General features: G+C 45.5%; 1 protein-coding gene across 3 annotated transcripts; it reads right to left on the reverse strand.

Moving 5' to 3' along the window:
• Positions 1–1,736: 1,736 nt before the first annotated feature.
• Positions 1,737–13,212, reverse strand: DHCR7 (7-dehydrocholesterol reductase). 3 transcript variants are annotated; one of them, XM_027908328.1, is made up of 9 exons: positions 13,195–13,212; positions 11,016–11,126; positions 10,523–10,745; positions 9,732–9,822; positions 9,220–9,433; positions 8,588–8,792; positions 8,133–8,264; positions 7,060–7,554; positions 1,737–1,747 (listed from the first exon to the last, which is right to left on the reverse strand). In XM_027908328.1, exons 2-8 carry the CDS (start codon positions 11,111–11,113, stop codon positions 7,090–7,092), a joined length of 1,428 nt encoding a protein of 475 aa, XP_027764129.1. In that variant the 5' UTR covers positions 11,114–11,126; positions 13,195–13,212; the 3' UTR covers positions 1,737–1,747; positions 7,060–7,089. The 3 variants fall into 3 exon arrangements, with proteins under 3 accessions (XP_027764129.1, XP_027764127.1, XP_027764128.1); XM_027908326.1 differs by lacking the exon at positions 13,195–13,212 and adding an exon at positions 11,870–12,200 and having other exon boundaries at positions 11,016–11,121; XM_027908327.1 differs by lacking the exons at positions 1,737–1,747; positions 13,195–13,212 and adding an exon at positions 11,870–12,201 and having other exon boundaries at positions 6,164–7,554; positions 11,016–11,121.
• Between the last annotated feature and the right edge of the window lie 990 nt (positions 13,213–14,202).

A 14,202-nucleotide genomic window follows, 5' to 3' on the forward strand; every position in this document is an offset into this window, starting at 1 on the left:
ATGTGACTGCCAGAAGGGTTCCTGGATGCTAAGACAGGGAAGGTTCCTCAGTACAATCCCTCCTGCTTGTGGCCCATGCTGTGTGCCCTGGTGTAGAAGCACTTCAGCTGGGAAGCTTCATTATAGAAACTGGTTGGAGTTTAATGTAATGTTAAAAATTATAATACTGATGTCAACAGGTTAAGACATGGGCAAAAAAAAAAAAAATATTCTAGTCATTTGGAATACTAGAAATTTGTCTTCCGAACCTCTAAAGCAAGATCTGAAGATTTTTGTGCTGTGGAGCTCTAAGGACAGGTCAGTCGCACTGCATGTGAAGGAGCAGAGCAGAATGAAAGGCAAACAACGTTTTTTTCAGTCAAAACCCAAGAAAACTGTGCCACATACAGAAGACAGTATTTGATTAGATGTTTTCTTTATCAAGCAGAAAAGTATTAAAAAGAAAGAAGAGAAGCTCTTACTTTACCGCTGTGTAGCTTTGGTGCACTCACGACTTGATTGCAGGGAGCACCTCTGCTCTTCTCACCTCAGGAAGGTCCCCATGAAGAAAAAAAAAAAAAAAAGGGCAGTGCTGTGCTTTATAAGGTGTAGCTTCTGCCTTGGGAAGAGGGCCTGAAAGGTCGGTATTCCTGGTGAGGAGCAAGGAAGGCTGCAAGGGCATGCCTGAGATCACAAAACCCTGCAGATGGCGAAGGTGGCGAACATGGCACTGATATTTATGGAATTGCATTGAAAGGAAATACATGATGTTCAACAAACTTGAGCAGCTGCTTGCCCTGGGAGGCTGCTGGCAATGTTGGCAGTGCTGGAAGGATCACGAAAGGTCTCACCACTCAAATACACTGCAAAGGGACATCAGGGGATGCTCTCCCGCGTCCCTGTGCGGTGAGCACGGACTGCCAAGGTACGCGGGAACAGGGGCCACGTCCACGTGTGCTGCACCAACACCTGAGCACCACCACCCATCTCCTTTGCTGGGGACAAAGTGCAAGCCTGGACAGACTTGGGGGAGCGTTACTTTTTCATCCCCCTAATCGGCACGGACACAGGGTAAGCCCGTGTTGACCGTCACCTGGAGCTGTGCTCTCCAGCTGAGCGCCATGGGGCTGGTCTCTCCCGCTGCCACCCTGATTTAAGGTGCCACCACCTGTATTTGCTTCTTGCCTGTGAAAGCTGAGGAGCAGGAGGTGGTAGTCGAGCCTCTGGTCCGTACCCCTGTGCCTGCTCTCGTAAGTGCCTCTTTGGTGTTTTCAGCCTTGACCTGTACAGGACTGATGGAGAGCGTGCTGCTGCAGGGGCTCTCCTGTTCCCTGGCGGATTTTGCTGCTTTCTGTTAGCTCCGTTGTGACTCCGTGCATTGCACAGAGCCTGTCCTGCTTTTTCCTCCTTAATGTGCTTGGCTTTATGAGTGCTCTTGCGACTTTTCTCTGCCGTCTTCCCTCGGATCGCCGTGCTATTGATATGTTGGCTAATTTGTTTCAGGAAAGTCTTGTAGTGAGTAAATTGCTTTTCTTGGAAGTGGACGAAGGGAAGAAGGGAGGGACTTCTCTTTCTGTTCTCCTCTTTCTTAGTGTAAGGGAAAATCATGTCGCTAGAGGTCAGTGTCCACAAAGGAGACAGAGGACTCCTTGATTTATTCGAATAAAGAAAGTTCACTGAGGCAATAACCCAGCGGGGTCTTTCTCAACTTGCTGGGGATTCGCAGTCCTTTTTATACTAATTTCCCTGGCCACATACACCCCTTTCTCTCTTTCTCCACTGGCTATGGTACTTGGGAGGTACAGACTCCCTGAACTGCCCACTGTGTGCCCCCCCCCATACATTGCATGACCATTAAAATGAGCTCTAAGCCCGCCCTGTGTGTAGAAGTTAATGTGTATAAACCTTTTTAAGCCTGAAAATTTGAGAAGTTCGATATGACCTCAGTCAAGCAGTAGCTATTTCAGTGTTTCTCTCAGCTGATTTGTCCGTCAGCCACTTCCCTTATCTCCAAGCAGATTGACAGAGCCTGTAAGGACACATTCATCGTGTCCTTGTCATTAGTGAAGAAAAGCCTTCAAGTTACTATGTAGGAAGGTATTAAAAAATCTCTAGGGGGGAAAAAAAAGGGGGGGAAGGGGGTTTACAATACAGTCTGGAGTGTTCTGTGTCTGTGTTATTTGGTTTAGAGCTTGTACCCAAATGGAGGTGTGTAAATGTTACTAAAATGACCGCAGTCTGTCACAGGTGTCTCTGGTGAGGGGATCTGACAAATGAGTGCAGGTTGTGCTGCAACATCTTTCCCAAACACAGATGTATTTAAACTGGGAGTTGTGATTGCAAAGATAATGAAATCTGAATAACATGAAAGGCAGAGCATGCTCTAGTATTGCAGGTGTATAATTATGTTTAACAAAGTTGTATTTTGAAGCGAGGTACTTTATAGATGTCATGCAAAAATATTAATTTGCCTTATTCTCCAGGTCTGTGTACGAATAACCCCTTACATTTGTTATCTTTCAAGACTAGAAAGTGGTTTTCATTTGTGGTAGCTGAATGTTTTCTGTTTGATTTCGTCTTTAAAATAATGCAGCCTCATTCTGTGTTATCTTGAAAAATTGTGTGGGTTTTCAGTGTTGTTCTCTGCTAATGCCTGCCAGCCCAGATATTACATCCAAAAATACCTCAGCTACTACCTTATGATGGGCAGCTGTGCTTTACATGCAGCAGCAGAGTCTAGAAGAGTGTATTTAACATTTATTAAGTGCTGCAAGTGTGTTTCCAGATAAATAGCATTAAATGCTCTGGGCGTAGGAAATGCTGTTTATAGTGAATTAGATCTGAGTGTCATCCCAGGCAGGTGGCCTGGGATGTTTAATTGCAGGACTGGTTGAACCAGCAGGTGGAAAAGAGTGATATTCATCCCAACAAGTGTGTGTTTTCAGGCTACAAGCACACTCTCCTAGTCCAGCATGTCTTAGTTATGAGTCCTATGTAGCAAGCAACAGCATAATTTCTTTATTCTATTAAAAACAAAACAACAAAACCAAAAAAAAAAAAAACCAACAAAAAAACAACCAAAAAAAACCCACCACCAAATCCAAAGCAACCCATCCTTTGATCACCTCCAGTTTTACTCCTGGGGGAACATTTGCCTTTGCTGCCAAATGCAGAAGTTTCTGTGCAGAAGTTTAATGTGTTAGGCTTGACTGTTCTGTGTGGAAGGTTTTTTTTTCCCAATATAGTACCCAGAAGCCTTAAACACACCTGTCTGAGAATTTTGGCACAGCTCTTGTGCTGGAGTGTTTTCCTTATTCCTTGTAATTCCTGACTACCTGAAATCACTAAACTGGTTGTTTGTTTGTTTTTTTTTTTTTAATGTTCAGAGGAGATTATTTTTCATTAGGGAATTTTCATTAGAGATCTTAAGGAATGCATTCTCACAACAGTTTGCAGAGTGTTTGGAGCAGGTGCTGGGGATGAATCTCTCTGCCCTTTCTAAAGTTGATTTATTGATGATTTGTCATGGATGGAGCTTATTCCTGATCATGGCATGCTTTGTGCTGGCTCTTAGTGGTGTACATGATGGCTCTGTGAGAAGCTCTGTCAGCGTGGGCCTGAGTTTTGGAGGGGGTCAGTTCTTTCATAAATGGAATTTGTGCTACTGCTCAGGTGCTCCCACATCAATGCCTGCATCTTTATTTTGTGTCAAAGGTTGAATTAACTCACTTGTGTTGATGTGTGTACAGGTAAACTAAACTAGTCGGTTGGTTATCCTCCACTTTTCACCTTGCTTCTTTAAATAATGGCAGTCACATTTGTTTCAATTTTATTGACAATATACTACTAAACACGTAGAACAACTGCTTTTATTCCTGTCCTACTGGCAACATGTAAAACTGCTTGGTGCTTAGAGGTTTCTGACCAGTTATAAAGTTTTATGTTTATAAACATAATTTTTTTTTTTTCATAAAATACATACTATGAGTCTAGGGCTGCACAAGGTGGGAGCACGAATTAATTCAGATTGGCATTCCAATAAAAAATAGGAATTAGTGGATGTCCTGTGAGACAACATCTTAATCTTTGTGGTTTCCAAATCTCTGTTTTTATAACAAAGATGGGCAAACTAAATGCTTACCCAGGCAGCTTCATCAGGCAACAGATGAGAACTTAATTCATCAACTTGCACGCCAATCACATTGAAAGCAGCATAGCCATCTAAACTAGAGCTGAGGTCTCAGGTGACCTTCCATCAACAAATTTATTTCGAAAGTATAAGTGTCCCTTCATCATTTTGATTGGAGAGCCAAACATCCATGATACAGCAGTAACTTACAGACCGGGAACACAAGAGTTTAAAAAGCCATCAGAAGGACTGTAATTGTGAAAAAAGGACGCTAGACGGCAGTGAAGACCGTGAAACAGTTACAGTTTTTCTCTCAGCACGTTACTCCGTGCAAAGTAGAGCTGGAAACTTTTGGGTTTACAAGCACCCTCCGCAGGAGACAGAACGGCTCTCTCGAGATCGTTTGATGCTGCTGCGATGGCAAGAAATGTAAAACTCGAGCATATAGTTCTGACATGGATAAGACAGACAAATGGATGAATCTTGAATGTTTGAATTGAATCTTGAGGCACATGGTAACATGGTTAATACAAAAGTCTCTCTTGTGAAAAGGCCCTCACGGCTTTGACTATTGAAATACCAAAAGAATGGAATAAGCTCATTTATTCTTCCACGCCTCAATTTAGCTATTTTTCCTGTTAACAATCTCCCTTTGAAATGTGATGTCTTAAGGATTATAAATCAAGAATATTTACAGCCTGGTAATGTGAATACTTCCAGGCTTTTCCTGGCCATGTGCATCCTAAGGCAGGAGCAGGGTCCAGAGGGTCTCAAACAGGCTCTGTGTGAACCCTTGCTGGGTTCACCCTCAGGGATGAGATGGGTCTGCTGACACCTGAAGCTCCAAGAGAGAAGAGAGACCAGACAGGAGAATGTCTGTGGACAGGAGTCCAGCAGCTCTCCCAGAGGCTCTGGGAGGGATGGAGCCTCCTGCCAGGAGTAATTGAGATGTGCAGATATTCCTTCTCCTGCTGCTGCACAGCTGGAGCAAGAGAGAGCCCTGGAGTTAGGAACACCTGCCTTTGCCACTGGAGGATGATTTCCAGGAACATGCGGAGCGTCATCTCCTACAGCACTGTCTCAGCTTCCTGGGAACCATGGATTGGGCACTGGGGTTTCCACGACATTTGCTGATGTGTCACGTGCTCCTGGGAATACCTTGTTGGAATGGCATGGGCTCCCGTTTATTTCGAAGCTTTTCCTGTCCATTTGCATCATCAGGCACTGATGCTTCAAGGCGTACCTGCTGCACCATGGATTTACCCACAACCACAGATCCTTCAGGTTTGTTCTTGGGCCATAGTCCCCTTGTGGGCATGGACATAACCATGGCCACAGACGAGGAGTTCCTGCTCTGCCATGGATAGCTTATCCACAGCCGTTGGTCCTTCAGGGTGTCCTCATCCACAGGTGGTGCACTCATCCACAGGTCACAGTTAGTTCCTTTGGCTGGAGTTCACATTGGAGTTCCAGGCTGTGCAGCACAGAAACAGCAGCGATGCCCTGGCCACCTGCCAGCCCAGGTGTGTCACCACTCCTGGCACCGGTGTCCCCAGGCACAGCACAGTAAGATGAGAAGCAGTAAAACCCAAAATTAAGCCACTAACGAGCACTAGGAACCAGTGAGCCCTCGGCAAGCACAGGAGCGTGTCAGTGAACAGCTGAACAGCACTAACAGCTTCAAGTCCAGTTTAGCACATTCCAATCCAGCCTGTTCTTCTCTCAGACCCTTCCAGCTCTGTGCTGGGCACCAAAAAGGACCGGCATGCCTTAACCCCAGCTGGCAACTCAGCCCCAAACTGCCACCCTCTCACTGCCCTGCAGTGGGATGGGGGAGGGAATCAGAGCAGTGAGAAAACTCAGGGGTTAAGATAAACACAATTTAATAGGTAAAGGAAAAGCTGTGCACACAAACAAAAGAAGGAATCCAGTCCCCAATTCCCGGCTGCAGGCAGGTGTTCAGCCACCTCCAAGAAAACAGGGCTCCATCACATACAGCGCTGACTTGGGAAGACAAACACCACTCTGAACAATCCCCCCTTCCTTCTTCCCTGAGCATGATGCCACAGGGCTGTCCCAACCTGTGTCCCCTCCCAACTCCTTGTGTACCCCCAGCCCACTCCCCGGTGGGTGAGATGCAGCAGAGGCCCTGACACTGTGTAACCACTGCTCAGCAATAAGGAAAACATCTCTGCATTAGCAACAGTCTCAGCACAAACCCAAAACCAGCCCCACACCAGCTACTGTGAGAAAATGAATTCCACCCCAGCCCAAGCCAGCAGAGCTCAGTGTCTGCACAAAGCAAGATTTGGTTTCAGCATCAAAAAAATACTCAGTTGGTCACGTACCATATTCTCAGGGGCTGAGAATGTTACTTTTGAGTTAATTTATACCATCTTTCACAAACATTGCCTTTAGATTAGAACAATAATTGAACATCAGCTTCTCCAGTTTGGTATTTCCCCAGATTATCTCTTGAAAAGCAACAAACAATAAATCCTCCTTTGGGCTTGTTACTGACAGTAGGTTCTGACTGTCACAAGCAACTGCAGCAGACAACTTCTTTCATAAAGACATCACAGAACTATTTTCCTCCTCTCCTAAATCACTGGAAACTGGTTCCAGAACCCAGCTACTGGGAAAGGTAAGGCCACCTCCCAGCTTTGCGGGATTTCAGGAGTCTCACTACATACAACTTCTCATCTCCAAGGCAATTTGGAGGGTAGGGGTACAGGAGGGAATTCCAGGTAGAAGAGTTTTCTAAAAAAATGGGGCATTTCAGTTACTTTAAGCACAGCATCGCCTGCACGGTCCTTCACTACAGCAAGGATTGTTTTCCAGCCACCTTTTCTCCTTCAGAGCATCCTTCACAAAACCTCGGTGTTAGTTTACCTGTGTGAATGAATTCCATTCCACTCAAAGAAAAAAAAAAAAGCCAAAACCCAAAAAACTCTTTCTTCTCCCTGGATTCTGTGCCAGCCTTAAAACACTCCGGGGATGAGCCGGTAGGGCACCGCAGCAGTGTAGCGCTTCCAGTCCTTCCCGTATTTGCTGGAACAACGGTGCTCGTCCCTAATGCAGCGGTGGGTGAGCAGAATGGTCATGTAAATGATGTAGAAGTAAGGCAAGATGTGTGCAAACCCACAGGCCAGGCAGTAGGACAGTGAGCCCAGCAGGTCTCCCGTGTAGTTGAAGTGACGAGCCCACCCCCAAAACCCCGAGGTCATCAGCTTGCTGTAATACTTGGTGCCGTCCACGGACATGTAGGAGCACTCGATGTACTCGGGTTTCTTCCCCCAGATCCTGCAGTTCCCATCTGTACGACGGAAAAGGTCCTTCTGGTGGTTGGTCGCTCGGAAGATGTAGTAGCCGATCAAGCCCAACATCAACACGCCCACGGCGTTGGCCGTGCCCAGCTGGATGGGGTGGTAAACCAGATACAAGCCCTGGGGAGCACAGAAACCACAGTCACTGGACTTGCAAGGTGTGCTCAGGATGCCAGACCAGTTGCTTGACTACAGTGACCCACGACAGACGAGAAGAAGGGATGGAAAAACCCACTCCACCGCTACAGCTGTGGAAAACTTGCACAAAACCCTGCACTTCCCTTCTCTCTTTTGCTCTCCAGAACTCAGTGAAACAAGAAGAGAGAAGCTGTGAGGATGCAAACAAAGCAGGAGAGAAGGAAAAAAAAAAAAACCAAACAACAAAAGCCAAACAAACCACCACCAAACAAAAGACCCTCAGCATGCAGGAGTACAAAAAGAAACTGAAAGGGTTTAGAAAAATACACAGACAAAATAGACAGTGACAGAGAAAAGGCAAAAAAGAAGGAAAAGATGTCAATTCCATGCATGGACAGTAAGCCCTCCTACAAGTGGATTGTTACAAAAAATGTTGTAAATGGATTCTCAACACTCAAACTGTCCAGTAGTTATTTAAGGTACAAATTCTATTGCTGGGCACAATGTTTCTGTAAAGGTTTTTTCCTTTTAGCCCAAATATGGATTGTACACATTTTTACCTGCAGAGTATAGAGGTAAGGCAGCCAAACACAGTCTCCCCAGCCCAAATACCATCCAAAATGATCATGGCAGATATCGATGGTTTTCAAATACCAGGCTTCGTTCCAAAAGAAGTCCAAGACATAAATACCCTGCAACAGAATAATTTCACATTATTAACAGAGCACAGCCACCGCTTACCCTGTTCAAAAGCATCAGCCTAATCTCTGTGCTGTCTTGGGATATGATCTCAAAATTCACTTGTGAATTCCATGCCAACACTTGAAAAACAGTATTTCCAGTGGCTCTCTGAAGGAACACAAGTGTCCAGAGAAGTCTCACTGCTTCATCACTGAATGAGCTTGTTCAGGTCAGTTTAATTTCCTAAGTCTAATTTCCACTGAAGGAATTTTTTTCCTACTCGTATACGAGTCTATTTCCAAACTGGTTTCTTAATTTCCTCCTCTGCACTTACCTGAAGGACATTGACAAGGATCATGGAGTTTGTCACTTGGCCATACAGCTCCTGTTGTTTGGCAGCATAGGAAAGGTTAATGAGAGTCCAAGCCACAATCCCAGGGCGCCCATTGAAGAAGAGCTTGAAATCAAACCACTTCCCTATTCGAGGGTTAAATTCAATGCCCATCATGTAGTCGTAGAAGAAGTTGCCAGTGAATTTGCTGGAAAACAGCAAAAATAGAAAAGCACACCATTATACACGAGTACAGGCAATTACCATTCTGACTATACATTTCAGAATAATTTGATGTAGTGATTAAAAATCATAAGCCCACCACGTAAGGTCGTGCAAGACAACACAAACAGACCCAGACATTAACAGAATAAATTTTAGAATTTCACAAGCGTCCTACTTTACTCTTTGTTACACTTTTGAACAGTCTAACTATAACTTTATTTATAGGATGGAGGTGTCTGTGACACTGATGCTGCTGTCCTATGTACGAAACACGGAGGACGGTGCTAATGAAGCAAAGAACCACAGCCAAATCTTAGCTTATGCATTTGGGCCAATCATTCAATCTATATGTCCAATTTTCATTTAACTATTTAATAACTAGTATTCTCTCATTACTCAAAGTCACATACCAGTCTTTGGCATTGGTAGGGAAGAAGTAGCCTTTAATCATTGCAAACGTGGAAACTGCATATCCCAGGATATTGGCACACCACAGCAGAGGAATCCAGTTGTCAAAAATGATGGTAGGGGAGAAGAAGTGGAAGTAATAGGCATTTGCAAACCAAAGCACGTGGGTAACGATCCAGGCCTGAAGTCCATTGATTTCATACTTATTCACTACACCTAAAATAGGAAGAAAAAATGGACTGTTCAGCGACACTGCATTCATACAGCTTTTTATTAATATGCAGAAGCTCAAGCGAGTGCTCCTGAAATGACCTCACTTTTCTGAAGGTTACCTTAGGCTCTGCTGTAACCATGAGTTCCCTCCTCACAAAACTGAATTCAGAATCTCCCTCAACGCTGACGGAAGTAACAAGTGACCCTTTCTAACACTTAGTTCTATTAAAGACTGTAAGTACAGAAATTCTCTAATTTTAAAAGATTGGAGGGTGTGCATGTATTCTAAGGGAGAGCTTACCAGCAGGGGTGACAGCACCTTCCTGTACACCTCCCACATATCCAGGAAGAAATTTATGGCAGAAATCAGGAACAAACATATACAAAAACACCTGGAAGAGAGAGATTGTATTAACAGGAAATACAGACAAGATAAAACCCCTCACAGCACTATTATACAGATACCAAATATAGCATACTCTGCAGTTTTTAAGAAGTATTGGGTAAGCAAATCTGTATTGGATAAGCAAATATGGCAATATTCAGCTGTTGTGATTTTAGATCCCAGCTAACACACAACTCCAAAGATGTATTTCCTGACAGGTTGTTAATCCTTTTTTGGTGGGGAGGCAGGACAACTGGTAACAGGTAGATTCAGGTCCTTATCCTTTCTATTTTGAAATTAATCAGAGTTATAAGTGTTTCCCAATTAGGAAAAAAAAATAGGTTTGCTAAGTTCGAAGATATTTCACACATATATTTCATTTAACAGCCTTCTTTTACTGCCTGTCTGTAGAAACCACCAGCCCTTCTGCAGTGCTTTACTGGGTATGAATTCAAAACAAATGGGTACAGTTTTTCTATAGTAACTTCATCAAGGATTATGTCACACAAGGAATATTTGTGTATATTCCCTATACACTTATTTTTCCAGTCCACAAGCCTCACTCGGATTCCAAAATCCACGGCAAAGTGAGAAACACCAAAGAGTAAATGCCAGGGCTACATTCCATTACCCTTGGTGCAAGAGGTTTCATCCAAGAGCTGTTTGAAAAACCAGACCCTTCATCAGTTCATAACTCAATCACGTACCTGGAAAGCCACCCAGAGGCAATAGATGCCAGCAGCCCTGTAGGTCAGCGTAGGAGTCTTGTTCCAGATGTCAGACAGATGTGTGTTCCCTGTGAGCAAGTCCTTGAGGGGATCAGTCAGAGAGCACTGGTACTGGTCACAGGACATGATGAAGTAATACACTATCAGCGGGGCAAACAGGAGCAGGAAAAGGATACTCGCCAAGGAAAACCAGTCCACCTCCCTGCAATCCAAAACACAGCAGTTTTTTCCCCCGGTTTTCAGGTAGAGAAGTGGTTTAATTATTACCAGACAATTTTTTTTTCAGTGGCCCTTCCAGACGAACGGGATGAAAACTGAAAATGTTTTCAGGAGCACAGACATTTCTTTGGGTCAAACACTACAACAGTCTGTTATTAATAGAGGGAAGTTTAACGGGAATAGGGCAACTTTAGGAGGGAGTATGAACCACTTGGAAATACAAGGACTAATTAGGGTCATCAGCTTCTCTCACCATGCTCTTCCCCACTGGACTTGAGATGTCTGAGTATCATTTTGGCTGGGTTTGTGTCTTCTTTCTTGAGCAGGTTTTTTCTCCTGATGGGCTGCCATGATATCTTCTGGGAAAGAAAATATTCACTGCATTACTCCAGCCCATTCTCAGTAATGGAGCCTATGGCTCCACAAGAGAAACACAACTAAAAGTTATTAAAAACTCTTCTATAGCCTTCTGATCATATGAAATTTGGAGGTGGAGGGAAGGAAAGGGAAGATCCTTAGCAAATCCTTATGAGCTTGTATTCAGCAAAACATAATCAAAACACTGATGGCAAACTAACCCATCAAACTTCGAACTGGAAACTTCTTTTAAGATGTATTATATAACATAATATTATATATGGCATGTTATTTATAATAAAAGAAATGGCTACTGTTGTAAGATCATCTGTACTGGACCCTGCTAACGAGGCACTTTTGCCCAGACCCCTTGCTCCAGATGTGCCAGCTACACCAAAGAAAACAAGAGAGAATCTCATCCAAGTCAAAAATCAGCTATTTTTGCAGTTGACACTGTGGGGTTTAGCACTGGAGCTGAATGTCTGTGGGACCTCTGGGACACAACAGTGTATTTAATGAATGGTGCTGAACTTCCCAGGGCAGGTTGCAATTGGCTACTGAGGCCAAAAGATTTAGTCTAAGGATTTTTATCTTTTGAAACTAAAGGCTGAATTTTAGGGATAAATTGCAGCATGGAAAGTGGATAAAACAGAAAATAGTGTTTCTTCCTAAAATAGATTTGAAATAGTCCACTTAGGAAACACTGACGTGTTTGTGAAAATCCCAAAGCTTGAAGCCCGCTCAGCATACCTGATTCCTCATCTCCACTGATCATCAGGAACTGGACTCTCTCCTGTGTCAGGGTCTCATCTCTGTACACTGTATTAAGGCCTCGTAACTTCATAACAAAAGTAGCGTTATAATCTCACATTTCTGGAAAGGTTTCCTTAGCAGATGGGTTTAAAAGCCAACCTTTGCTGCCGTGACCATTTAATGCAGAGAGGTGCTACAGAGCCAAAGGTTATCTCTGTTGCTAGCTTTGCTACACTCTCTAATAACTTATGTCCAGATCAGTGCTGGCCACAAGAATTCCTACTTTACACTTGTTTCATTTTTCAGGCTTTGCATTTCAAGAGTGGTGACTTTTTATTGCAAACTCTGGAATGGTTTTTAAGTAACAGCCTCAGAATTTTTTTTTTCTTATTTCTGAGGGAGAATTTTCAAATATATCTTTAGAGCATGCAAATAGTTGAATGAGTTGTACAATTCTAAGTAGAAATCAATACATTTGCTCTGATTAATGTCTTATATATTGCTAAATAGTTCTTTTATTGTTGCCTTCTGTAAAAAAATGGCTTTGCACTACTTCTTTATGAAATCACCTTTATGCTTATGGATTATTTTTAAAAAAAAAAAGTTACAACCTTTTAAGTCCACTTGTTGCCACAGAACAATAACATGCAAATATTGCATCGAAATATACAGAATATTATATATGTACAAATAAACACAAGGAAGTTAGGACTTGACGAGAGCTCTACAGGGGGTAACGAACAGAGGACTGGTTTGATGTCATACAGCTGTGGTGACCATGAACGTTCGCTCTGAGCTTTGATTTACTGTCCTCGTTTGTAACTGCCTGCCTCCCCTTTGAGGGGGGGAACACAGGCCTGTATTTTGCATGGTCTTTTTTGTCTTACTTTGCAGCGCAGACCAGGGGCAGAAGATTTTTGGGTTTTTTTTGAGCCAAATAGTTGGATCCAGACTCAGCTACTTTTTGAGCCAAATAGTTGGATCCAGACTCAGCTACTTTATCGGTGCACAAAAATCAGGAGCTGGGACTCCGCAGTCCCGACGGGACCCTCCCAGCTCAGCACATTCCATGATTCCATCCAGTCCAACTGTCCGAGTCCAGCACCGCCCCAGGAACCCCTAAACCACCAAACCGTGTCCGCTCATCGCCAGACCCAGGCGACTCTGAAACACCTCCCGGGATGCTGACTCCACCTGCCCCCTTCTCTCCCCCCGGGATGGCTCCGTTCGGCTCTGGATGGGGACGGAAGAGAGAAGTGGGGGGAAGGAAGGAATGAAGAGATCCCGCGGGGGCCGCGCACTGGGGGTCGCTCAGGTGGGGGGTCGCTCACCGAGGATCACTCACCGGCGGTCGCTCACGGGACCGCGAACCGGAAGGTCGGTGGCTGCCCGGGGGCTCGCTCGCCGGGGGTCGCTCAGAGGGATCCCGCCCTGATCCAGCCGCGCCCGTTCCCACGCGAAACTGACCGGCGGACCCTCGGCCGGTGCCTCCCACGCCCCTCGGCCCCGCCCCCGCCCCGCGGCCCTGGCCAATCCCCGCCTCGCCCCGCCCACCCCGCGCCCTCCCATTGGCTGAGCGCGCTCAACCCATGGGGCGAGCGGCACGCGGGGCGGGGCGGGGCGGGCGGAGCGCGGTGAGGGAATCCCGGGATTCCTCCGGGGATGGGAGGGATGGCCGTGCCCCGGCTGGAGGGGAATGGGTGTTCGCTCCGTGGCTGCCCCCGCGACAGCGTCTGGGGCGGGCCCGTTCGGTGCTCAGCCGCCCTCTAGGGGAAGAACCTTTTTTCTGATATCCAGACCAAACCTCCCATGACACCTACTTCATGGCCATCCCCTCCGGTCCTGTCTGTGGTCACCACAGAGAAGAGATCAGTGCCTGCCCCTCTTGTTCCCCGCTCCAACAAGTTGTAGGTTCCAGTGAGGTCTCCCATCAGTTTCTTGTCCGAGGAGACACCTCAGGCATGCCCTGGGTCACGACAAAGCCCTGCAGCGCGACAGGCCTGTCGCTTTAGGTGGCCACAGAGCTCCAGCTTGTTGCTTTTAGGCATCCACAGAGTCCCTAAACTGGATTGGACCACCCTGACTTGTCACCAAGCTCTCAATGTTCCACTGACCATTATAAAATATACCATTATCTAGCATTTGAGCATAATTTGCACTAGCCCAGTGGGAAAGGGTCTGGGGTTGCTGGTCGAGAGCAGCTGAACACCAGCCCAGGTGGCCAAGAAACCCAATGACACCCTGGCCTATGTCAGCCACAGTGTGGCAGCAGGGCCAGGGCAGTGACCATCCCTCTGACCTGGCACTGCTGAGGCCCCTCCTTGAACCCT

Source organism: Empidonax traillii, unplaced genomic scaffold (genome assembly GCF_003031625.1).
Source record: "Empidonax traillii isolate 1590-97213 ecotype Southwest subspecies unplaced genomic scaffold, ASM303162v1 scaffold1680:size74697, whole genome shotgun sequence".
Classification (NCBI taxonomy): Eukaryota; Metazoa; Chordata; class Aves; order Passeriformes; family Tyrannidae; genus Empidonax; species Empidonax traillii.

Bases quoted from the DNA above. Each gene is read 5' to 3' on its own strand.
- DHCR7 (XM_027908326.1), bottom strand. From the start codon at position 11,963: ATGAAGTTACGAGGCCTTAATACAGTGTACAGAGATGAGACCCTGACA. The intron at 9,434-9,731 runs GTAAGCTCTCCC...TTCCTATTTTAG, and splicing joins AGGTGCTGTCACCCCTGCTG to GTGTAGTGAATAAGTATGAA. The intron at 7,555-8,132 runs GTAAAAATGTGT...TGTGCTCCCCAG, and splicing joins CTTACCTCTATACTCTGCAG to GGCTTGTATCTGGTTTACCA.